This window comes from Schistocerca piceifrons, chromosome 7, assembly GCF_021461385.2.
Source record: "Schistocerca piceifrons isolate TAMUIC-IGC-003096 chromosome 7, iqSchPice1.1, whole genome shotgun sequence".
Lineage (NCBI taxonomy): Eukaryota > Metazoa > Arthropoda > Insecta > Orthoptera > Acrididae > Schistocerca > Schistocerca piceifrons.
This window is the reverse complement of record NC_060144.1, coordinates 173,679,106-173,704,064: the sequence shown is the minus strand read 5'-3', so window position 1 is coordinate 173,704,064 and position 24,959 is coordinate 173,679,106. Positions and strand designations below refer to the sequence as shown.

At 42.1% G+C, this 24,959-nt stretch overlaps 1 protein-coding gene across 1 annotated transcript in view; it reads right to left on the bottom strand.

Moving 5' to 3' along the window:
* Positions 1-3,196: 3,196 nt before the first annotated feature.
* The window catches only part of LOC124804846 (lipase 3-like), a 212,029-nt gene continuing 190,266 nt past the window's right edge, over positions 3,197-24,959 (bottom strand). Inside the window, exons 7-8 of the mRNA XM_047265197.1 lie at positions 13,825-13,967; positions 3,197-3,807 (exon numbers count right to left, since the gene is read on the bottom strand). Coding sequence (XP_047121153.1) covers positions 3,580-3,807; positions 13,825-13,967 — 371 coding nt within the window. The 3' untranslated portion in view covers positions 3,197-3,579. The remainder of the gene's footprint in view (positions 3,808-13,824; positions 13,968-24,959) is intronic.

Genomic DNA, 24,959 nt, shown 5'->3' with positions numbered 1-24,959 from the left:
AGATTCCTAGAAGATAACTTTGTTTCTCGAGCTTGTGTCCAAGTTACTCAGACTATATATGTGAGTATAATATCAAAAATCTAAACTCATTGTTACAATATTTAAATCATTTTCTTCTCCAGTTCGTGCCTTTCGCATTAGAGATATCGAATTGTTTTTTAGTTGTACAACACCCCAGAGACCGGGAAAGTCCTACGAAACTCAGACGTATTTATTATTTTTTTGAAAATAATCGTCAAAGATGCGTAATCCACATAATGATGAACCTCACATTTTATCACTTTTCACGCACCGGTATCGTATCTTGTTGTTGCTAGGCGAACCAAACTCTGCCAATCTTAAATTCTAAGCCTCCTCCAGAATTCTAAGTGAGAAACTACAAATTTGTTACAAATTTGAGAGTACACTCATACGATTGTAACAGAGTAGGGGTAATTTTCATGTTTTCACTTCTCTCCGAAAGTATTCTTCTGGAGTTTTCTACCAATGCTCAGTTATATCGCTTACCTTTCCGTTTAATTTCCAGAAGTATATATCCACATAAGCATTAATAATAATTATTTCAAAATTAAAGTAAACGTGTGGAAACTTTGCTACTGAAGGCGGTGTTACTGGCCGATCGGCTGGTTCGTTTACAGTTTATTGGCTATCGGCTGTAGCAGGCGCTACATTTAACAGCTGCAGAGCGTTTGTCATACAGGTGTTTTCAAGTTCTTCAGTTTGTGTCGCATCAGTGATCTTCAGAATGGCGTTGTGCTTTTGACCGTTATCAAGAAAGTTTTCATCTGCAGTAGAATAGTGGTTCGTGGAGAGATCGTTACTGTTGCAACTTCGTATGAGAGTGAGTGGACACGTTTTGCGAAAGTGAGACGGAATACTGTCCAGGAGTGAGTTACAGGTATACTGGGTTTCGGTTGTGTAATTTCTGGATGGCAAATGTGGTTTTCAAACATTTTCAAAAACATACAAACGTATTTTGTTGTTGTTGAAAAATATGGTTTACAAACACTTGGAAAAGTATACAAAATTATTCTACGTGAAGGATAAAAACATTTACTAATAGTACAGAATTGAGAGAAGTATCACACAGCTATTACCGTAACATTTTGAACAACACTTGTGTATCACTAATTATATCATTCTCCTGGAGAAAATGTGTGGTACGTTGAACATCCATATTCTGACATTTCTTTAAAGCTGACCACATATTGTTTGTATTCTGAGAACTTCCTATCCTCTTAGTGTAATACATGATGTCCTCTAGAAAGCTCCCGAATTTCCTGTAAGCAATATTATGTATATACTTGGGGTTTTGGGGCATCATTGCAAAGGAGCTCAAAAAGCTTTGTACAGATTTTCTTTCTTCGAAACGATTCCTTTTGTTTTGTTTCAGGTGTTACATAATTACCAGAAATGACTATACCTCAGGAGCTCTTTGGTATACGGAAACGAAATCATTCATTGCTGACCAAAGAAATTTTCGACCTGATTTCAAAGGGAGCCACCAGCCGATTAAGGCTTGGTATGACTAGCCATTGGGAGTGTAAATAGACAGGTTCTGACAGTAGCACATCTGATGAAATGGAGAAGGTCAGAGATACCTTCCAAAGAAGTCCATGAAGTCACCTACAATCTCGGGAGTAAACATTTCTCGCTTAGTAGCTCACAAAGTGCCGCTTAAACAGTTTCGTCTAAACGTTTACAAACTGCAAATTGTGTAAGAACTGAACCGAAACGACTTCCAGTTCCGCTGCAAATTTGCCTTTGAGATACTGGACCGGATCAGGCGAGATCTAGGAATTTTCTCTGACGAAGCAACATTTCAAACAAGTCAGGACTTTAATCGGAACAACATTCACCTCTGTGGTTTGAAAAACCGCCACAGTTTTCGGGAACATATCAGAGGCAACAGGAACAGTTTATGTGGACAAGCTGAAGCAATTTTCTGTCCCTCAGCTTCTTCCCCTTCAGCCAAATTTGATCCTCTAGGAGGACCGGCACCACTGTAGTAAAGTTCACATGTTGGTGACTTGCTGGACCGAATGTTTCCACAGCGATAGATAGAGCTTGGTGGACCAACCAACTGGCCACAGCCATCTCCAGACATAACCCATCTGGAATTCTTCCTACAGGACTATGTGAAAGACAATTTGTGTGCCCCGCCCGTACGTGGCCTTGGCAATCCCCGTAAAAGAAATATGGTTGCAATGGTCTTCACCACCACTGACGTACTTGTGTGGACATGGGTTCAGAATGTCGCACAGACATTTTACAAGTTACAAAAGAAGCCCATGTAAAAATGAATTAATTTTTTGTACAAAACTTTTCAATTTATTTTACTTGTTGCCATAAACCATAAGTTTCTAGGTGTCATATTTTTTTTATTTTTTGGCTGTTTTTGTAACTGCAATTAGAAATGAGGTTAGTTTTAGAGTGTAACATCCAATCGTCTACGACTTGGAAATCAAGGAGGTTTCATGTGGATACCCTGTACATTGTTTTAATCTGTCTGAAGACATTCCTCAGCACTTTTAAGTGCCGTCTAAAATTCTGTAGATGAGCTGTGACTGTTCATAATATAACAAAGCGCCCCAGGACATTACATGTCTGTTTGGACACTGAATATTGTCATGCACCACATTAGTTGAGTGTTCGTACTGTTTTGTCCATTTCCTGCAACGATAAAGGTAAGAAGACCTCGGGATCAGACATAAAGCGTTTGCTACAATGTCCCACATGTTATTGCCGACCCGTGGCGACCACTTGTGGCCGCAAGACAAGAAGCACGCATGCCACTCCCGTTATAGTTGGGTAGACAGAGTGAAGCAAGATTTTAACTCGAATGAGATTTTCACTCTGCAGCGGAGTGTGCGCTGATATGAAACTTCCTGGCAGAATAAAACTGTGTGCCGGACCGAGACTCGAACACGGGACCTTTGCCTTTCGCGCACAAGTGCTCTACCAACTGAGCTACCAAGCACGACTCACGCCCCGTCCTGACAGCTTTACTTCTGCCAGTACCTCGCCTCCTACCTTCCAAACCTTACAGAAGCTCTCCTGCGAACCCTGCAGAACCAGCACTCGCAGGAGCGCTTCTGTAAAGTTTGGAAGGTAGGAGACGAGGTACTGGCAGAAGTAAAGCTGTGAGGACGGGGCGTGAGTCGTGCTTGGGTAGCTCAGTTGGTAGAGCACTCGCCCGCGAAAGGCAAAGGTCCCGAGTTCGTATCTCGGTCCGGCACACAGTTTTAATCTGCCAGGAAGTTTCAAGATTTTAACTGTTACTCTGTGGTCTAAAGTAGGCGGTAGTATAGTGCTGCCATGCCATATTTCTTAATAGTACCAATGTACAAGCGACCATCGCTACAGATCGCCTTGTCGAGCTGGTTATGCAGTCATGCCTAGCGATCTGAAGCTCTTTCGTCAGATGAGGTAGATATAGCACTTTGAGTATGTATCCGCTTCAGCACGTAAGTGTGTACGTATTTCCATCACAGTAAGGTGAGATGAGGTAGATATAACACAAAGAGTATGTATCCTCTTCAGCAGGCAAGTGTCTACGTCTTCCCACGCGATGAGTCTTCAGTCCCGCCTTTTTCCTCCTGCGCAGGAGAGTTTGCTTCGTCGCTTCCGCAGAGACCTCTCGTCAAGCGGTGGCTCCGTGTTGACAATCGAAGCCAAGATCTTGTCGTAGATCAGTCTTCTGGCGTTGCGGCCCCACATGAAGTCCATGTGTGTGAAGCCGACCTCGGGCACCCTGTACATCTCCACGATGTTTTTGGGTAGAGCGTCTTGCAGGCGTTTCACGTCCTGTAACACAGATGTCACGATCACAGTCTGCCCCTACATCGGAAGTCTAACCACTGAGGGGTGCAGCCCCGATTTCTTAATAAGTGCAGTCTTGAGGCAACAGCGCAAGAAATCCGGGGGAAGTGTGGAGTGCAGCTAGGAGCTATCTCGCTATGGCACAGAAATATCGTTCATACTGTAAGTAGGCTGTATGCAAGTAGGCTGTTTAGGTTTTTATGTTGGTAACGCCACGTAGCGCTCTGTATGAAAATCAATTGCTGTGCTGTTTGCAGTCTGTGGCTGGTTGGCATTGTTGGAATATTCGCTATTGTAGTATTGGCCAGTTGGACGTGAACAGCGCATAGTGTTGCTCAGTTAGAGGTGAGCCGCCAGCAGTGGTGGATGTGGGGAGAAAGATGGCGGAGTTTTGGGAGCGGATGATCTGGTGATCTGGACGTGTAAATTTGTAAGACTGGATGTCATAAACGGATATATATATATATATATATATATATATATATATATATATATATATATATATATATATGATGACTTTTGAACACTATTAAGGTAAATATTGTTTGTTCTGTATCAAAATCTTTCATTTGCTATCAATGCCTATCAGTAGTTAGTGCCTTCAGTAGTTAGAATCTTTTATTTAGCTGGCAGTATTGGCGTTCGCTGTATTGCAGTAGTTCGAGTAACGAAGATTTTTGTGACGTAAGTGATTCATGAAAGGTATAGGTTATTGTTAGTCAGGGCCATTCTTTTGTAGGGATTATTGAAAGTCAGATTGTGTTGCGCTAAAACTATTGTGTGTCAGTTTAGTGTTGATCAGGGTAAGTAAAGAGCGAAATGTCTGAGTACGTTCAGTTCTGCTCAGCTATTTGAAAATCAAATAACGTAAGGGGTTTATCAGCACAATCATTCATAAATTTTTCTAAGGGGACTTTTCAATACCAAGCTACAAATGTAGCTGTTGTGATACTCATACATATTGCGCAATTGCATCAATGGATTGTTAACTTGATCTACATAATAGTTTTGTTTATGCATTGTTTGTGTAATTGCCAACGACCCATATAAACAATGTAGACTATCAAAGGTGCTGCCATATTTGAAGCCATTTAAAATTTAGTCGCCATGTTTTGCGACATCATGTTCTAATCGTCTGCTTGCAAGGGATCATATGTTTGTTTTTTCTACACGACAGCATTTGGTACTGCCAATCACAAAAACGATGTCATTAAGAGCGTGATATTTGCGATGTGCGAGTTACCTGCATTATTTTGGTGCTTATTTACTGTAATATCAACAAGTGTATTTTTATTTGTGTTTAACCCTAGGCTGCAGTTTCATAATTACAGGCGTATCTTTCCATATAGATCCATGCTAATTTGTTTTTACACTTCTGACTGGAATGAAATTGAAGTTTTGCATATTTATCAGAGGTGCCGTCAACAGACCGTTGATATTTATAGTAAAAGCAAATGAGTAAACGAACATTTGAAAACGTTCTTCGAACGCTTAATTACCGTTGTTCTAGAGGAGAATTCCATATATATAGGCAGGATTTTTGTTCTTGTAGCCTTATGTCGTTTTTGTGTGGCTTTGAGCAATTGTAATGAAAGCCAGAACTGTCATGTTTTATGACATATTGCTTTAGATTTGTTTGTGGAAAAGAGCAAATACGAGATCCCCTATACTCAACTTACTTAGGTTAAACATTAATACAACTGCATAACTTGCTTACATGAATTAACACCATAGAGGACATCATAAATCTGATGTTAACCTGCTACTGTCATTGTATAAAAGCAACTATTACTGTTTAACAAGCGAAACCATTGTTTTTTTTACAGTGGTACGCTTTCAAGAACGGTTTTATAAAGGATAAAATGAAACTGTAACATATTGTTGTATGTGGTGCAATGAACTAAAAAACGAATCTCTACAGACAATCTAATATTTTTCTTGTAAAACTAATAGGAATAAAGACAAATGAAATAAACTCGTTTATAATATACAGTACTTGACAAGTTTAATAATAAATAGTGCTGTGTTACCTAGGCTTACAATTATTCGACAATAAAATGTAGCTGAGACTATATTTCTACATTAAGTAGGACAATTTACAAGAAATGCCCATCATTGTACTTTCAACAATATTATATTTACTTACATTTACTTTGTCTGTTTCCCTCTGTCCGCCATTGATTTAGTTTTGCACAATTGAAGTAACCTACAAGTTTAACATCGGCTTTATCAGAGCAGACTATAATACAGTATAACCTCATTAGTGCGAACTCACATAAGACGAACTTGCGGTTAACGCGAAAAAATTATTGGTCCCGCCAGGAATACATTAGTTCTTATGGTATGTTTTATCGGTTAACACGCATTTCGGTTAAGGCGAATTACGAACTCTTTCAGTTCCTAGCGTAATTAAATTTCACTGTAACACGAACTTCCGATCTTAGAGTAATCTAAAGCGTAATTTTTTTCCGAAATGAATGTAGGAAATGTAGCTACAAAGCTAATTTTACTTACTGTTGACTCGTTTTTAACATATTGTAGGTCGGTAGCCGCGATTATCACCTCAACAATCAGCGTATGCTGTACATTGTAAGACATTCAAAAAATGGTTCAAATGGCTCTGAGCACTATGGGACTTAACATCTATGGTCACCAGTCCCCTAGAACTTAGAACTACTTAAACCTAACTAACCTAAGGACACCACACAACACCCAGTCATCACGAGGCAGAGAAAATCCCTAGTCCCGCCGGGAATCGAACCCGGGAACACGGGCGCGGGAAGCGAGAACGCTCCGCACGACCACGAGCTGCGGACGTAAGACATTCAATAACGTGTGCAGCAGCATTTAGGAATGTACTCAGTGCAAGATTTGACAGGTGTTCTGTTAGTCGTAGCCGTATCGAGTTGGAATACTGAATAAAAACTACAGTTACAAGCGGTACCGTAGCACGCAAAAATGGCAGAGAGGAAACAGACAGCTATAAATGTACAGTTAAAGCTTAAGATTATAGATGAAGTGGATCGTGGTACCAAAAAAACAGCAACTGCAGAGCAGTTTGGAATACCTAAATCTGCTTTATCTACGATTATTAAGAATCGAACAAATGTAAACGACTTCGTACCGCCAAGTTTGAAGACACCGAGACGTTACTGCTAGAATGGTTCAATCATATGCGTGCATCTAACATACCTTTAACTGGCCCTGTGATTCAGTCAAAAGCAAATGATATTGCTAAAGATATGGGCATCGAAGACTTCCGTTGTTCTGCTGGTTGGTTGTATCGGTTCCAAAAGAGGCATTCAATTTCATCTGTACAAATTTGTGGTGAAGCAAATAAAGTTGATGAAGAAAGTACGAACAGCTGGTTCCATGAATTCAACCGAGTGAGGGAAAAGTACGTCTCGTGTGATGTGTTTAACATGGATGAAACTGGATTTTTCTACAATCTTTTTCCAAATCACACCCTGAGGATAAAAGGTGATAAGTGTCACGGTGGAGCACGAATCAAAGAACGTATGACTGTTGTATTGTGCTGTAATGCTAACGGCAGTGAGAAGTTTCGTCCCTGGGTTATCGGTAAATCCGAGAAACCACGTTGTTTTAAAAACATAAGTATGGACACTTTACCTTGCATCTGCTCTCACCACACGAAAGCTTGGATCGATGGCTCATCATTTCGCAAGTGGCTTCTTCGTTTCAGCAGTCAAATGGTTGCTCAAAATAGACATGTTCTTCTTATATTGGACAGATGTACTGCCCATAACGTTCATGATCTGAACCTATCCAACATAATGGTTCAGTTTTTTCCAACCGACGCCACAAACTGCCTTCAGCCTTTGGACCAAGGCATAATCTCTCTCATAAAGAGAGCTTATCGTAAGCGACTTGTAAGAGGTGTAATTCGTGCTGCTGAAAACAATAGTGCAAACCCAAATTGGAATCTGCTTGACGCAATAAAAGCCATCGCAGCAGCCTGGAACTCAGTATCGCCACATCATAGAGGGAAGTGCTTTAACAGAGCTTGGAGACGTAGCAACACTGAAGATGTCCACGAGTTAGAAGATGCCACTTCACCTGATGAATGGATAGTTCTGCAGGACGTTGCGAAGGCTGGGGTTAGTTTCGAAGAATTCATTAGTGTAGACGACAATGTTGCTGTATGTGCTTCTGTGGAATCGGATGTGCCAAAAGCTGTGAACGAGGTGCAAGAAGGGTCATCAGAAGAAAGTGAAGAGGAAGAGAATACAGATACCATTCCACCTACCCGTCAGGAGATGTTTACAGCCTTGGACCGTTTAGAACGGTTCGCTTCAACATCCGACGTCACTGCTGGGTTTACGCACGCTATCATTACAATTGGTTGTGAAATTACAAAATACTATCGTTCCCATGGACGTCAGCGAACCATGACCTAATTTTTTCCAAGAAAGCAACGTACATAATTTGTGAGTACTTGGATTTTGCAAGTCTACAATAACGTGCTTGATAGTGTAGCGTATTACACATTAGTGTACTGCTGTACATGTATACTTATTAAAATCTGTGTTTTTCACTTAACACGAATTTCTTTTCGGTCCCTTCGGATTCGTGTTAACGAAGTTTTACTGTATTTCTCTCCCAATTCAAAGGAAACCATTAGGAAAACAATTAAGAGAAAATTGCTCTCCCCTGCTTTGATGATTCATTAGTACCCTTTCTGCCACTTTGAACATAACCTGGGCACGATTTATGATTCAGAAAAAAATATTTCTTCATTATATTTCGATCACAAATCAAAACTTCTGTTGTAACAAAGAGGTATACAATGTTTATAAAGGTTGTTCTGTTGTATCCACCTAGCTAATATGCTGTGTTGAGTTCACAAAATATGGCGACTAGTGTTGCTTGTTGCTGCTACTCAGAGCGCTGTTATGACATAATCATGCATGAAGAATAAAGATGAAGAAAGTAAATAATCTTTGTTTTATTTTAAAATCTTTAAGAGTTCGGATACGGTAATACTCAGGAGTCACAAAATACAAAGTTAGATGGAAAATATTAAGAGATCAACAAAGAAATTATTGTAGTCGAAAATGGCTTTTTGACAGACTTCCCACAATCAAAATTTAAGTAGTGGATTCTATTAACAAACGAAAACATTGCACAAAGTAGGCAGTCCTTATGGATGATTAAATCGAAAGAAAATCGTGAATATCGGTATGTCAATTACATGACGGAACGGGATTTATAAGCGAAGCGATCCGTGCTGACAGACCGATTATGTCATATCAGATATGAGCCTCGGAAGCAATCAATTGATAGCTTCACTAAAACGAAAAAGAAAAGAAACCAACACACAGATCGAAAAAATAATGGTACTTTCAAAGGAATAGGGGTTTCTGTGGTAGATATTCATGTTATTAATATCCTCAAACATACAAAAACTTGATATCAGGTCACAGGGGGAAATAGGGTTATTCATAGGGGACGTGAATGTGTATACGGAGTGCGCAATATATATATTGAAAATTGTCAAGACACCTTCGTTGGATTCGCCAAGCAACAATCTGACTGTGACCCTCGCACCTAACCTGAAACTCGGACTGCACATCTCCAATCTCTGCCCACATAGTGTAAGTAAATAGCACTATCCATTCCACCGAACAAGAGCTAAAAGACATATTGCAAACAAAATACAAACGAGAACTGAAAATTACAAACGAAAACATTGTAGGCGCTCTATATATATCATATGAAGTCACAGTTCAAATATACCAATGGCCTGTGTTGTTCACTAGACTGAAATATTCTACGTCCTTAAGGAAAGAGCATGAAGAACTGTACCATGACGTTAGGGTGTAATGAAACAGTTAAAGTTAAAAGTTACGTCTGTACATTATAGACCCACAAAGTAAACGTCATCCGTCACATACATATAACTAGCTTAGAGCCTGCTGTTTCGCTCGCGAAGGCTCAATGGTCTGTGCAGTTTTTCTTTTTTTGCTTTTCTTTAATCGAATTTTATGTCGTTCACAAACTGCAACACCTTCTAAACCTTACACGCTAATTAAGGCCACAAAAGTATGCTCTTTTCGAATGTACTTCTGGTCAATAAGCGATTCTGATAGATGGAATTCGAAGTCTTTGTTAACCATGCCTTTTGCGTTCTTGTGATGATATTTCCATAGAAACTTTTATTCTGTAACATAAATTTTTTATATCTAGCCGAAAAGTGAAATACCAATTTTCTTAGATTTAGCTTCAAAGATTTTTTAATATAACGAAATATTTTCTTAAAAATTTTCATCCCCTATTTCACCCACTTAGGGGTGAAATTTCCAAAAAAGTGAAACATGTATTTTTTAATTTCTAGCAGAGAAACCAAAAGCAAATTTTCATAGATTTAACTTTGAAAATGCTTTCTTAATGAAATAATTTCATAAAACTTTTCATCCCATATTTCACTCTATTAGGAGGTTGAATTTCCGAAAGCACTGAAACATGGTTTTTTCATTTGTTACAAAAATTTCAAATACCAATATCGATAGCCACAACTTTAAAAATACTTTAGTAGTTCTTTAATAATGATTTATTTTTTAAAAAATTCACACACTATTTCACTCCTGTAGCTGTCAGATTTTCAAATATGCTGAAACAGATATTTCAGTATTTCTGAGCGAGAAAACAAATACCAATTTTAATAGGTCTAGCTTCAAAATTGCCTTAATAGCGACATATTTACAAAAACTCTTCCAACCCATATTTCAGCCCCTTTAGGGGAGAGTTTCGAAAAAGCAATTCTTAAACGATGCCAACATTAGAAGCTCAGCACCCTTTCTAAATTTCAACCTTCTGTTCTCAGCGGTTTTTGCCGGGCGATGATGAGTTAGTCAGTCAGGACACTGTCTTATGCAGGGTGTATCATAACTAATGGCGTAAACGTATAAAGTTGAAAGTACACGATACTAGAAGCAAAATAGTCTCAGTAAACCTAGGGTCGAAAATGCATACCTTAAGAGAAACGAGCGATTTTTCTTCTTCGATAATGTGAAACAAAGAAAAGTCCAGTAAACATGTGCTCTAAAATACATTCCTTAAGAGCTATGAGCACTTGTTCATCTTTGCTACTTTGAAACACAACTCTTCTAATGACCAGTGCTCGTAACTATTAAGGTACGCGTTTTAGAGCACTTGTTTCCTGGACCTTTTTTTTCTTATTTTGGTCCGTACTACCACTTCCCAAAAAATGGAAAGCAAAGAATTTGCAGTAGAAGAGATTTGTTTCACAGTATCGAAGATCAAAAATTTCTCGTAGCTCTTAAGGAACGCATTTTCGTCCCTATGTTTACTGAGACTTTTTTGCTTCTAGTATCGTGTACTTTCAACTGTATGCGTTTACGGCATTAGTTATGATACACCCTGTATATATGTAGTCCACTGATAGTGACTGGGCCAAATATCTCACGAAATAAGCGTCAAACGAGAAAACTACAAAGAACAAAACTCGTCTAGCTTGAAGGGGGAAACCAGATGGCGCTATGGTTGACCCACTAGACGGCGCTGCCATAAGTCAAACGGGTATCAACTGCGTTTTTTTAAAGTAGGAACTCCCATTTTTTATTACATATTCGTGTAGTGCGTAAAGAAATATGAATGTTTTAGTTGGATCACTTTTTTCGCTTTGTGATAGATGGCGCTGTAATAGTCATAAACGTATAAGTACGTGGTGTGACGTAACATTCCGCCAGTGCGGACGGTATTTGCTTCGTGATACATTACCCGTGTTAAAATGGACCGTTTACCAATTGCGGAAAAGGACGAGTATCGTGTTGATGTATGGCTATTGTGATCAAAATAGCCAACAGGCGAGTGCTATGCATGCTGCTCGGTATCCTGGACGACAACATCCAAGTGTCCGGACCGTTCGCCGGATAGTTGCGTTATTTAAGGAAACAGTAAGTGTTCAGCCACATGTGAAACGTCAAGCACGACCTGCAACAAATGATGATGCCTAAGTAGGTGTTTTAGCTGCTGTCGCGGCTAATAAGTAGCAGACATATTGCGCGAGAATCGTGAATCTCAAAAACGTCGGTGTTGAGAATACTATATCAACATCGATTGCACCCGTACCATATTTCTATGCACCAGGAACTGCATGGCGACGACTTTGAACATCATATACAGTTCTGCCACTGGGCACAAGAGAAATTATGGGACGATGACAGAGTATTGCACGCGTTCTGTTCAGCGACGAAGCGTCATTCACCAACAGCGGTAACGTAAACCGCCATAATATGCACTATTGGGCAACGGAAAATCCACGATGGCTGCGACAAGTGGAACATCAGCGACCTTGGCGGGTTAATGTATGGTGCAGCATTATGGGAGGAAGTATTATTGGCCCCCATTTTATGGATGGCAATCTAAATGGTGCAGTGTATGCTGGTTTCCTACATAATGTTCTACCGATGTTACTGCAATATGTTTCACTGCATGACAGAATGGCGATGTACTGCCAACACGATGGATGTCCGGCACATAGCTCGCGTGCGGTTGAAGCGGTATTGAATATAATATTTCATGACAGTTGGATTGGTCGTCGAAGCACCGGATCTGACGTCCCCGGATTTCTTTCTGTGGGGAAAGTTGAAGGATATTTGCTATCGTGATCCACCGACAACGCCTGACAACAGTCGTCAGCACATTGTCAATGCGTGCGCGAATATTACGGAAGGCGAACTATTCGCTGTTGGAGGAGGAGGAGATTAGTGTTTAACGTCCCGTCGATAACGAGGTCATTGGAGCGCAAGCTCGGTTGAGGGAAGGATGGGGAAGGAAATAGGCCGTGCCCTTTCAAATGAATCATCCCGGCATTTGCCTGAAGCGATTTAGGGAAATCACGGAAAACCTAAATCAGGATGGCCGGAGACGGGATTGAACCGTCGTCCTCCCGAATGCGAGTCCAGTGTGCTAACCACTGCGCCACCTCGCTCGGTGGTACTGTTGAGGGGAATGTCGTTACACGTATTGACAAATGCATTGAGGTTGACGGACATCTTTTTCAGCATTTATTGCATTGATGTGGTATTTACAGGTAATCATCATGTAACAGCATGCGTTCTCAGAAATGATAAGTTCACAAAGGTACATGTATCACATTGGAAAAACCGAAATGAAATGTTCAAACGTACCTACATTCTGTATTTTAATTTAAAAAAACCTACCTGTTACCAACTGTTCGTGTAAAATTGTAAGCCATATGTTTGTCACTATTACAGCGCCATCTATCACAATACAAAAAAAGTGGTCAAACTAAAACATTCATATTTCTTTACGTACTACACGAATATGTAATAAAAATGGGGGTTCCTATTTTAAAAAACGCGGTTGATATCCGTTTGACCTATGGCAGCGCTACCTAGCGGGCCAACCATAGCGACATCTGGTTTCCCCCTTCAAGCTAGACGAGTTTCGTTCTTTGTAGTTTTTTCGTTTGACGCTTATTTCGTGAGGTATTTGGCCCGGTCACTATCAATGGACCACGCTGTATAGTAAAATCAAGCGCCGCCACACCAGTCGGGAACGACAGAGCGGAGAGGGCTGTGACGTCAGCCAATTGCATGCCGACCGACCCCTCTCCAGGATGACAACGCGACATTAGTGGCCCCTAGGTGAAGAGGACATAAGCGCTGCGCCCTACTGGTCGCGGCCCAGCTGAAGAGCAGCTTCAAGTTTAGGCACTTGAATCACAGCGACTACTTTATTTACTTCTATGTAACACGGACTTGGGAATTGTTATACTGGAGAGCTTTCTTATTTTGTCTGTCGCCCTTCGTTTGCGACACATCTGTGTAACACGAAGTTAAGCATTGTAATTTTGTTTTTCATTTTGTAATAAAACTCATTAATACGAATTTATTTGAATGTTATCTAGCAATCCGAGAAAGCAGGTTCCCTAGAAACTCTATATTTGACGACGAGGTTAGATTTAATAAGAAACAGAGTGTATAGTGTACTCACTTGCATGGAGACGTACCAGTCGTCATCGCCATACATGACCATGTGTGGGATGGCGACTTTCTCCAGCGGGTAGTCCGGTGGTGTAGCGCGACCGTAGCGCCGCATGTTTCCCGCGCGGCCATAGTCGAATTGACGGAAGTGACCTGTGGGAGAATGCGGACATCTACAGTTGTACTAGGTTTAGACACAATGAAGTCTAATATGTTGTAAGGGATCTCAGACTCTTAATTATATGTAATGTCCTAGAGTGTGTGTGTTGGGGCTTATGGGAGCTCAACGTCGAGGTCATCAGCGCCCTGACACACATTAAAAGTAACGAATGTGGACAGACCTAAAAAAACTGAAGCACACACGCAAAGAAAGCAGGAAACTGCTACGTAAGAAAGTAAAACGTAAGGAAAGGGAAAACGTAGCAGCAAAAAAGCCACAGGAAATTGTCATTGGCTGGCCACTTACATAAAATACGGGCAAGCTTGTCACACAGTGAGCAAATTAAGACCCTCTCCTTAAAATCTTTGCAAAAGCATTTGACATGGCACAGAACTTTAAAACTTTAACCACATTCGTCCGAGTGTTTCCTAAAAGAGATGGTAGGTCCGCTGGCAAGTCAGTCGCGGCCCGCTGGTCAGAAAATAAAACGCAATCCAATAAAACGTGGCGCACAGTGACCTGGACGCCACAAGCACCACACATTGGAGGGTCCTCTCGCCGGAGCAGGAAGCCATGCGTCGTAGGGCTGTGGCCTATCCGAAGCCGAGTGAGGAGAACCTCGTCCCGTCGACGGGGCTGAAAGGAAGTACACCACACACGCGTTGTGGGCTTGACTAAACGGAGCTTATTATCAGTCACTTCCAGCCACTCATCCTCCCACCGACGCATGACTCGTGAGCTCAACAACGAGGTGAGTACGTGCAGGGGGATAGCACACTGAGATACTTGTGGATCGAGACACGCCTCCTTAGGTGCGAGATCCGCCCTTTCATTCCCAGCAATGCCAACATGCCCCGGAACCCAGCAGAAAGCCACCACCTTCCCCAATCGCTGTAGTTGGAGGAGGGCATCCTGATGGTCTGGACTATTTTATCCTCTGGGTACAAACGTTGCAATGAGTGAAGGGCACTTGGTGAATCGGAACAGACAAGAAAGTTAGGACAGGAAGAATGTCTCATCTGCTCCAATGCCCGCAAGATCGCAGACAATTCTGCATCAAAGACAGTAAAAGTCTGAGGCAGTAGAACCTTGAGGTCACGATCCGGGAAAACAACAGAGCAACCAACGGAATCCCCTTGTTTCGACCCATCCGTAAAAATAGCTACATAGTCGTAGTGCTCAGATAAAATGGCAGAAAATGCTGCGTTAAAAACGGTGGCAGGAGTGTAATCTCTCTTGTACTGCACCAATTCTAAAATAATTCTTGGCCTCTCCAGTAACCAGAGTGGCAGGCGGTTAAAACCCAGGATTTGGGGTTTTACAGACTCCACACCGAGGGACTCTAGCACACGTTCCAGACGGATCCCAAACGGCAACGTAGCCCGGGGACGGTGGGAAAGAAGGCGGTCCAGAGGTGGATGAGCAACAATGCGGTGAGCAGGCGAGCGTAATGTCCAGGATATCAAAACATATACAGGCTGCTCCCTCTTGGTATGACGGAGAATGGAAAATGTATCAGTGTGGTACAATAATTCAGGTCTGGAAACAACTGAGGTGAAAGTTACGAAGCTGAAAGCGTAGAATATCAGAGTCTACGAAATGTTGGAACGTTCTGCAAAATTGAAACAGTGCTAAACCCAGTCATTAGCTTTCATGTCAATGCTCTACTGAACGAGATATTCGTTAAGCATACGATCAATAGTTTCTTTATTTGTACACTATTTCTTGCCTAAACCTGTGTTTCATTATCTCGAACCATTTAGAAATACGAGGAGTGTTAATGTGGTACACGTACATAAAAACCTTATCACACAAAAATGTTATACTACATTTCCAAGTTAGAGCATATTTTCTAGAACTATTCAGATACATTAATACTGGGATAAACACACAGGCAGAGAAGTGGTAGTTTGCCACATAAAACTCTTTCTTATGGAAAACAAGTGACCTGCTTTGGCATTGCTCCGGTATCACTAAGTACATGCACCCAAAGGACTTGTTTTGTGTAGCGGTAATAAATTATACACACACAAAATTTCCACGTGAACCAGTCTACTTATCAGTGAAAACTGTATCAAAATCCCTGCAGTAGTTCCTGAGATCAGTCTTCACACACAAGTAGAGAAAAGCAGCATTCTCAGTTGCATGGGCTTCTCCGTTTCTTCAGTCGTGAGTCGTTATAACTAATGTATAGGCAGGTCGAGATAAATTTCATAAAGTAAGGTATGATTACGATTATGAACTAGTCCTGACCGCCACTGCGTATCTTTGCCAAATGATAGTTCACTTATCTGCTTTTTATAGTTAACATTCTCTGTAATTATCAGGATTTCATGGTTGATTTAGATGTTTGTTCATTCTCATGACATTTGTAATAAACTAAAGAGATCATTTAAACTACATGTTTGGTTCCAGTAGATGTACCTCCCTGGTCATATTTAAAATTTTTCAATGGTAAAATGCATATTCCCCAACTGAAGGTTCACTGCTAGGGTCATAACGTTAATCACTCCGTTGCGTACATTCATTCCAGAATCGGGTCTTAAGGGTGTGTTTGGATCACCATAAATTCTGATTCAGTTAACTTCACTCATAAACACGTGGGGTTTTACATTCAGATTAGCCTTCACACACAGACACAACACTGTGCCTAGGATTTGAATTTAGTAATGTGCATAGGTGCTCAAAATGCTTTCCGCTAGCATTTAAACAGTTTTCATTGCGTTGAATCCTGGATACGCTGATGAGTCCCTGGAGTATTACGTGCACTTTTGTTACCTTCCACATTATGGCCATGAAGTCTTGCTACATCTTGTACCGGAATTTGATACACAGGTGCTTCCAAATGTCCCATATGTGGATACGTTGATGACCACTACTCAGCTGATCTGCTCTCATCTGAGAAGAGCGGATGACCCCACTCGTCGTTGATCCAGTCCCAGATATCTTGACACCATCGCGAACGGTGCCGCTGACGTGCGAGTGTCAACGGAACACATGGTACTGGTTGCGGGGCAAAGAAATCAGCTCCACGCAGTTGCGGTACCACTGTGCACAGTGAAATTGTGTGTCTCGCAGTCTTGTCAAATGTGGTTGTAATTGCACACACTCTGACGTGGGTCCCTTCTTGCCTGTTGCACAAGGTTGCAGTAAGTAAATAAAATCGTATGGCATGAACGGCTGGGAAGCGCCGAATGGCAAGTTCATCCAGGTAATTGGAAAGGTTTTTCCTATCCTACGCACCTACAGGCACCTTTCCTTCGCGAAGAACGAGAACACTGTGTATAGGTGTATCTGTAAAATGTAGATGACTGTAATGTTGTGTGTAGTGTAGTGTCGCGTTCGTGGTGGAGATACTGAGAGAAGGGGTAGGATGAAACCCGGTTCTGGCGGATAGCCTACTCTTCTGGAAGAGCACCAAGGGGGTCGCCGAGGTTAACATCACCGTCCGATGGACGGATCACCATCAACAGTGTCACATGCTCTCAGTCCATGGGATAATGTGGATAGATTTGAAATTTAATCCAGGTCACTGGTGCAAAACCGGTGATCAAGGTTTTTACGCCACCACCCTTCCTGTCCCCTCTATCGTAAGGGGGAAGTGAAAATCGTAAGCAGCGCGTGGCGTGCGGTCACCCATCTAAGTAATGACTACGCCCGACGATATTAATTCTGTGATCTGACAGGAACCGGGGTGTCCACCTTGGCACAGCTGTTGACACAATGTAGCTCTCATCTGCTGCATCGACCAGTTTACAAAAAAATGGTTCAAATGGCTCTGAGCACTATGGGACTCAACTGCTGAGGTCATTAGTCCCCTAGAACTTAGAACTAATTAAACCTAACTAACCTAAGGATATCACAAACATCCATGCCCGAGGCAGGATTCGAACCTGCGACCGTAGCGGTCTTGCGGTTCCAGACTGCAGCGCCTTTAACCGCACGGCCACTTCGGCCGGCGACCAGTTTACCTTGGACAGCAGTGCCTCTGTTTCGGAACGCGGCCCCCCCCTCCCCCCCCGCCTTTCCCACGCACGTGAAAGAATGCTTTGGGCAATACTAAACTGCTGTCCTTCTTCTAATTTCCCCGTGTGAAGTCATCCAAATATAGTTTCTAGCAGCGTTGTTATGAAGAACACCACCCTCCCCCTGCTCAAGAACGCACATGCGCACCCACTCGCACTCACACAAACACACACACACACACACACACACACACACACACACACTGTTTTTTCGTGTTCGTTGAACTGCCTCGTTTTGCGGAACGAGTCCCATTAGGCACTATAATTACGCTGATCTCACGCCATGTGGCGTCCAAATTTTTGTACACTAGTGGGACACCTCTGGCAACATGCTACCGCAATGTCATTCATTTCCACTAAGTACCTAATATGCTACTTTATCTATCTCAGCCTTAAGTTTTGAAGAGCAGTGCACGTCCATTGCCTCTGAGAAAAACCGGGTGTCCTGGGAGGAATGGTCAATATTCAGGGGTATGACAGGAACGATCATTCTAAGCAAAAAAGTCTAGTAAACATGTTGTGAGCGTGTGGGGTTGATCTGCTATTCTGCTATTCTGTTATTCTGCGCAACGGATTCATCTGAGATGTACCCTTTACCCTGCGGCTCCTGCAAGATGCAATTTCCACCCTCACACTACTACAGAAGTCAGACAGACGCTCCTGACGTTCTAAAGAGAAATGCCTGAAAAACTTTCAGCAATAAATATCTTCTGGAGTCGTCCGCTCTAAGGAAATGACACAAAAATTCACAAAATTTCTTAGGAAACTACTGGGATACTTGGGTACTGGAGTAGTGCTAGTTATTATAAGAAAAACATGAAACTAACGAAAATTATTATTTATTTTGCAAAAATTCTGAGAAGTCACAACGGCAATTTTAGTTATGAATTGAACAAGTTATATCCTGGTTCTTTTTGGAATGTGAAGTTACCTCTCAAGGATAGGATTCGCTAATGAAATTTCTATACAAAGTTTAAGATTGTTATTGACTTGGCAGAATGGCTGAGAGGTGCGCCTACTCAACTTGAATAATTATGCTTTAGAATGTTGCTAGGTACGGTCGAGGCTGTCGCATGTGAAATGCAGTGAAGCGTACTGTTGTGGAGGTAATATGGGGCTCGCAATAGCTGTAGCGCACAATACCGTAAGCTGCGATGACTGCTGTCTGCGCCGCTCGCTGCTGACAAATAAGATAACTCTCGTTCTATCTGTATTGACCTTCGCCAGTCAAACTCTTCCTACGCCTTGATGAAGTCAAGGATTCGTATTCGCCCCTAGTCTAACTATTGGCATGGTACACTGGTCAGATAATCAGTACACCGCGATGCCACTCAAAAATTAGCTCCCAGGCGTTTAACTATAACTCTGCCCGTTCACAGCACACAATAAGTGTGTCGGCCAACACAGTGAACAACGCTTAATTGCAAGGACTCAATATAGAGTCGCACTTCGATTCGCTCTCGACAGAGGTGCTCTCCCAGTGAAGTACTGAGGAGAGACTTGTTCCTCGCTACAAGAGCAACAACGGAACAGTGCCTCCCCATGTGAGACGTGAAGGGGTATATCTTTCGGTCTCTTCCATTACTCCTTCAGCTCAAGGCGTCAGAAATATCGTCTGCCAATCAGTATTGCTCTTCTAAAATGGGAGAATGACGTTTTGTTTAAGGTGACCAATCCGGAAATCTGTAGTATCTGCGTTTGGCATTTGCTGTCTCCCTGTGAAAATCTCTGAAACTGCATGCTATGTGTAAAGAATGTGTAGGTTGGATGCTCCCACACAATGTAGCGGAATTTGCTTTTAACCCGAACACGGGGTCGTTCCCCCTTTCACTCAGGCACTCGCTGTCTGCTCCACGGGCAGCCGAGGTTGACTCGTCCTCTGAAGGGACCGGCCTCCCGGTGTGTGGTCTGCCTCTCTCGAACTAAAAGCCCCTGTGACCGTCGTGTCTGGAATGTATGTGCGTATGCCAGCCTCGAGTATTTCAACCCCGGTGCGCACTTGTTATTTGCATATCATTTACATGAATTCTAACAACATTGACTTTATCTTATCAAGTTCGGATTCGATGTGCGGAATATGATTGTGAGGGCGGAATATGTAAGCAATGAAGGTCAGGAGACCACGATGTCTTACAATGTGGTCTAAAATGCATACCTTAACCATGTGGTGCATTTTCCCACTGCAGGAGCAGCTGTTAAGGTCGCATATTTGGCACATTTAATCAGTCCTGGGGCTGCAACACACCACTTCAGTGACTACTTCCCCATGGTGATGTGCCCTGCGTGCATTAAAAATGCAAACGGAGCGACATTAACGGATCTCCATTGCAGGGGACAACTGCCCCACAGGGTCAAGAGCTATGATCACTTCTTCATCTTAGATACTGTGAAAAAAATCTTTTCTACTGCAAGATCTTTGCTTCCCATTTTTTTTGAGTAGGTTGTAGGGACCAAAACAAGACTCATGGTTCCTGTCACATCCTTGAATACTGACCACTCCTTCCTGGACATCCTGTATACAGGCTGCGTCAATAAGTATTGCCACCTACAATAACTCCGAAAGTATGATAGTAGCTGAAAAGTTTGTGGGACAAATGTTGCATGGGACAACGGGGCCAATAATATGACGTTGGTTTTTTGTTGCTAGGTGGGGTTGCGTCAGATGTATGAAGGTCAACTTTGATGTAACTCTTCAGGCTTTCCCGGCGATCTAATGACATCTTGGGTTGTCGGGTGTTCTGCCGGATATCAGCGTCGAAATCCGGCAGAACACCCAACAACCCAAGATGTCAAGGTCAACTTTGTTTTTTTTTTTAATGTTTGGTAATTATTTTCTGATAGCAGCTATCGGGACGACTCGAATGATGCGTAACAGTAAGGTCAACGAAGGTAAAAAGTGTGGCATGAACGTCCATTTACAGAAGGTGTTCGAAGTGATGACTACTGGTATAAGTACAGTGCTGCAATCTTCTTATCATGGCTTGAGTGGTATTCCTTATCACTTTGGCACTTATCGAAGCACATGCTCTGACAATTGGTTCAAATGGCTCTGAGCACTATGGGACTTAACTTCTGAGGTCATCAGTCCCCTAGAACTTAGAACTACTTAAACCTAACTAACCTAAGGACATCACACACTTCCATGCCCGAGGCAGGATTCGAACCTGCGACCGCAGCGGTCGCGCGGTTCCAGACTGTAGCGCCTAGAAACGCTCGGACACTCCGTCTGACAGTTCTTTGTCGTATATAATGCAAGTAGTAAATATTCGTCGAATACGGCGTATCCATCTAACGTGCCACTAACTTGTGAACACCATTCGACGGTTTCGCAATACAACACTAATAGGAACAGTAAGACTAGTATCGTCGAAGCAAGCGAATGTGAATGATATATTCCTTCGAAGAACAAGTCGATATGCTTCTCATTGACGGAGAATGCCAACGAAATTCAGTGGGAGCTAGAGATTTACGCTGAAAGATATCCTCAACGTACTCACCCTACATGTGGTACATTTAATTACGTCTATGATAAATTGAGAACAATTGGATCTTTAACGCATCGTAAACATATCCGGAAAAGGAAAGTTACCAACGAGGAAGCGGAGATTGGTACTCTTGCCACTGTGGTTGGAGATCCTTGTGTTAGTTCGCAGCCGGCCGTTGTGACCGAGTGGTTCTAGGCACTTCAGTCTGGAACCGCGCGACCGCTACGGTCGCAGGTTCGAATCCTGCCTCGGGCATGGATGTGTGTGATGTCCTTACTTTAGTTAGGTTTAAGTAGTTCTAAGTTCTAGGGGACTGATGACCTCAGATGTTAAGTCCCATAGTGCTCAGAGCCATTTGGACCATTTTGTTAGTTCGCATCAAATCGCAAGGGAAACTGACATGAGCCAGAGTAGTGTTGTTCATGTTCTGCATTGCCATAAATATCATCCTTACCATATCAGTCTCCACCCAGAATTAACTGGTACGGATTGTATGCGTCACATTGAATTCTGCCGATGGACTCAACTTCAGATTCAGAGGGATGACACATTTATTAATTTGCTTTTATTTACTGACGAGGCTACATTCACGAACCATGGAAGTGTTAATTTGCGTAACATGGATTATTGGGCAACTGAAAATGCATGTTGGCTACGGCAAGTTGCACACCAAAAACAGTAGTCGGTGGATGTATGGTGGGGGATTCTGGAGGACAGAATGATAAACCCCTATTTCATCGAAGGAAATCTTAATGGTAGGAAGTACACCAGATTCATGCACGAAACATTAGATCTGTTACTGGAAGAAATACCTTTAGGAAGAAGGAACAGAATACGGTATCAACACTATGGGAGTCCGGCACATTTTTCGCTGGTGGCTAGAAACGAGTTCCAGAGACAATGCCCAGATCGTTGAATTGAACACGGAGGAGTCGTCGTGGCCGGCTTGTTTGCCAGACTTGACGCCTCTGGATTTTTTCTTGTAGGGATTCGTGTAAGATATTGTAAAGACATTCCAACTATACCTGAAGATATGCGAGAGAGACTTGTCAGAGCATGTGCTTCGATAAATGCCGAAGTGACAAGGAATACCACTCAATCCATGATAAGAAGACTGTAGCACTGCATTGATACCAATGGTCATCACTTCAAACACCTGTAAATGGACGTTCATGCCACCTTTGTGACCTTTGTTGTCCTTCAAAGACCGTACTGTTACATATCATTCGATTCGCCTCGATAGCCGCTGTCAGAAAACAAGTACCAAACTATAGCATTCCATTAAAAGAAAAAAAAAGTTGACCTTCATATTTCTGAAACGACCCCACCTAGCAACAAAAATCCAACGTTATATTATGGCCCCCGTTGTCCCATGCAACTTTTGTCCCACGAACTTTTCAGCTCCTGTTATAGTTTCGGAGTTATTCTAGGTGGAAATAGTCAGTGACTCACCCTGTATAAATAGTAGAGACCAGTGGACACTACTGTAAATGGCCATACACTAGTTATTTTTATTCATTTATTTTTGGTTTGTAACGCTTGCGTATTGTGACTGAGGGCACTTCTGGTTCCAGTATCTTTTCTCCTTTTCTCGTTTCATTCACGAACGGTGCACAGGAAGATCGAAAGTACGGAAGTCACGGTATGAGCTCTATTACGTCTGATTGTTTATTACGGCCATTTCATGAGATGAATGCTGGAGGAAGTAATAAACTGCCTGATTCCGCTTGTCAAGCGAGCTGTCGAAATTTTGGCAGTAAACGCTTCCGAGCTGCACCTCATGCAGCGCCTGCCAATGGAGTTTGCGAGCATCTCATATCTCATTTTAAGTACTCTGAACTGATTTTCAACACTGAAGTGCTGATGTCAATATGTCAATATCTCGCATTTGTGAATCTATACGGTAGTCAGACACTGGCGACATAGTACGTTTGTGCGTTCGCAGCAGACTTAGTGGCCGGGCGGAGTGGACGAGCGGTTCTAGGCGCTACAGTCTGGAACCGCGCTACCGCTACGGTCGCAGGTTCGAATACTGCCTCGGGTGTGGATGTGTGTGATGTCCTTAGGTCAGTTAAGTAGTTCTACTGATGAACCATTTGAACTTAGCTAAGAAACAATGTGTGAAAAACACTGGTTACAGTGAAGGGCTAGATGATAGGACATGTGTTTGGACAGCAAGGAATAACATCCGCAATAGGCGAGGGGGCTTCAGAGGGTGAAAACTGTAGGGGAATACAGACACTATCCAAGAAATAATTGGGGACGTTTGGTGTAAATGATTTTCTGGGAGAAAGAGGTCAGCAAAGTGGTGAAGTCGTCGCGAGACGTATCAAACGTCAGAAGACTCACGGAACAAAGAAATTTGGCGTGTCACTTTCCTGCAACTACTTTTTCGTTCCATTTTAAGTCATTCTGCATGCCTACTACTAGTTATCTAAAAGCTGTTACGGTTCGTGGTGATATATCGGCAATGAGGTACTCATGCTGTCATTTGTTTTTCTGCCTATCTTTTTGTAATATGTTAAATTTTTATTTCCGTTGTGATGCACTGTCATTGTTTGCGTCAAACGTCGACCGTCTGCAGGGCCTCCTGCATTTTACTTCAATTTCAGGCTCTCCGGTGTACAACAGTGGCAAGGAGATTCTAACATTATCCACAACATAGTTTTTATATTTCCAGAGCCGTAACGGTCCTTTATCAGTCGATCGGTGTGCACCCGAAGCTAATTTAACATTTCACCACATTTCCTGTTAAGATAAGAACAGTTATACCAGCTAGAAAATTATAAATGGAATCTATTATCTTGTCCGATCATGATACGCAAATATTATTTTTCAATTCATTTACGTCAGCAGTGTAAAGCTATAGTACTCGTATCTTTCTGACGACTCTTGCATGAAACGGGTATCACTTACACTTCTTCTAGTTGGTTGAAAAGATTCTTTGGTCTGGCGACATACGAGAAATTTCTTTTAGAAATGGAGGAAGCTCTTTCAGATATCAATGTAGATTCGTACACGTATCCCGTCATGTCTAGCCAGCTTTCCTCTGCAATACCATTTTACTTGATATTATATTCCGCTATCACTTATCTTGATAGATGCCATTATGGCCGGTGCGCAACGGTTAGGAGGTGGGTGTGCGGTACCATCTTTGAAACTGTGACAGAAGATCTGGTTATCAGAAACTTTGCGCTATCAAGTCATGGCCAAATTCTGATGATGAGAATTTCTAGAACAGCCATGGTTTAAACTAGGATTCCCGATCAGTGTGAAACTACACTAGACAGCGCTAACGACTTCTAAGGACACATCCCATTTACAGAAGTGGTGATAAGGAATAAGAATGCAGAAGTACAGGGTGTTTCAGAATGAATATGCGGGTTTTAATGCTTTGTAGCATTTATTACATTCACCTTACAGTTATAAATAAACATCAAATGTGAGAGCAACTGAAGTGTTCAATGTGAGCACC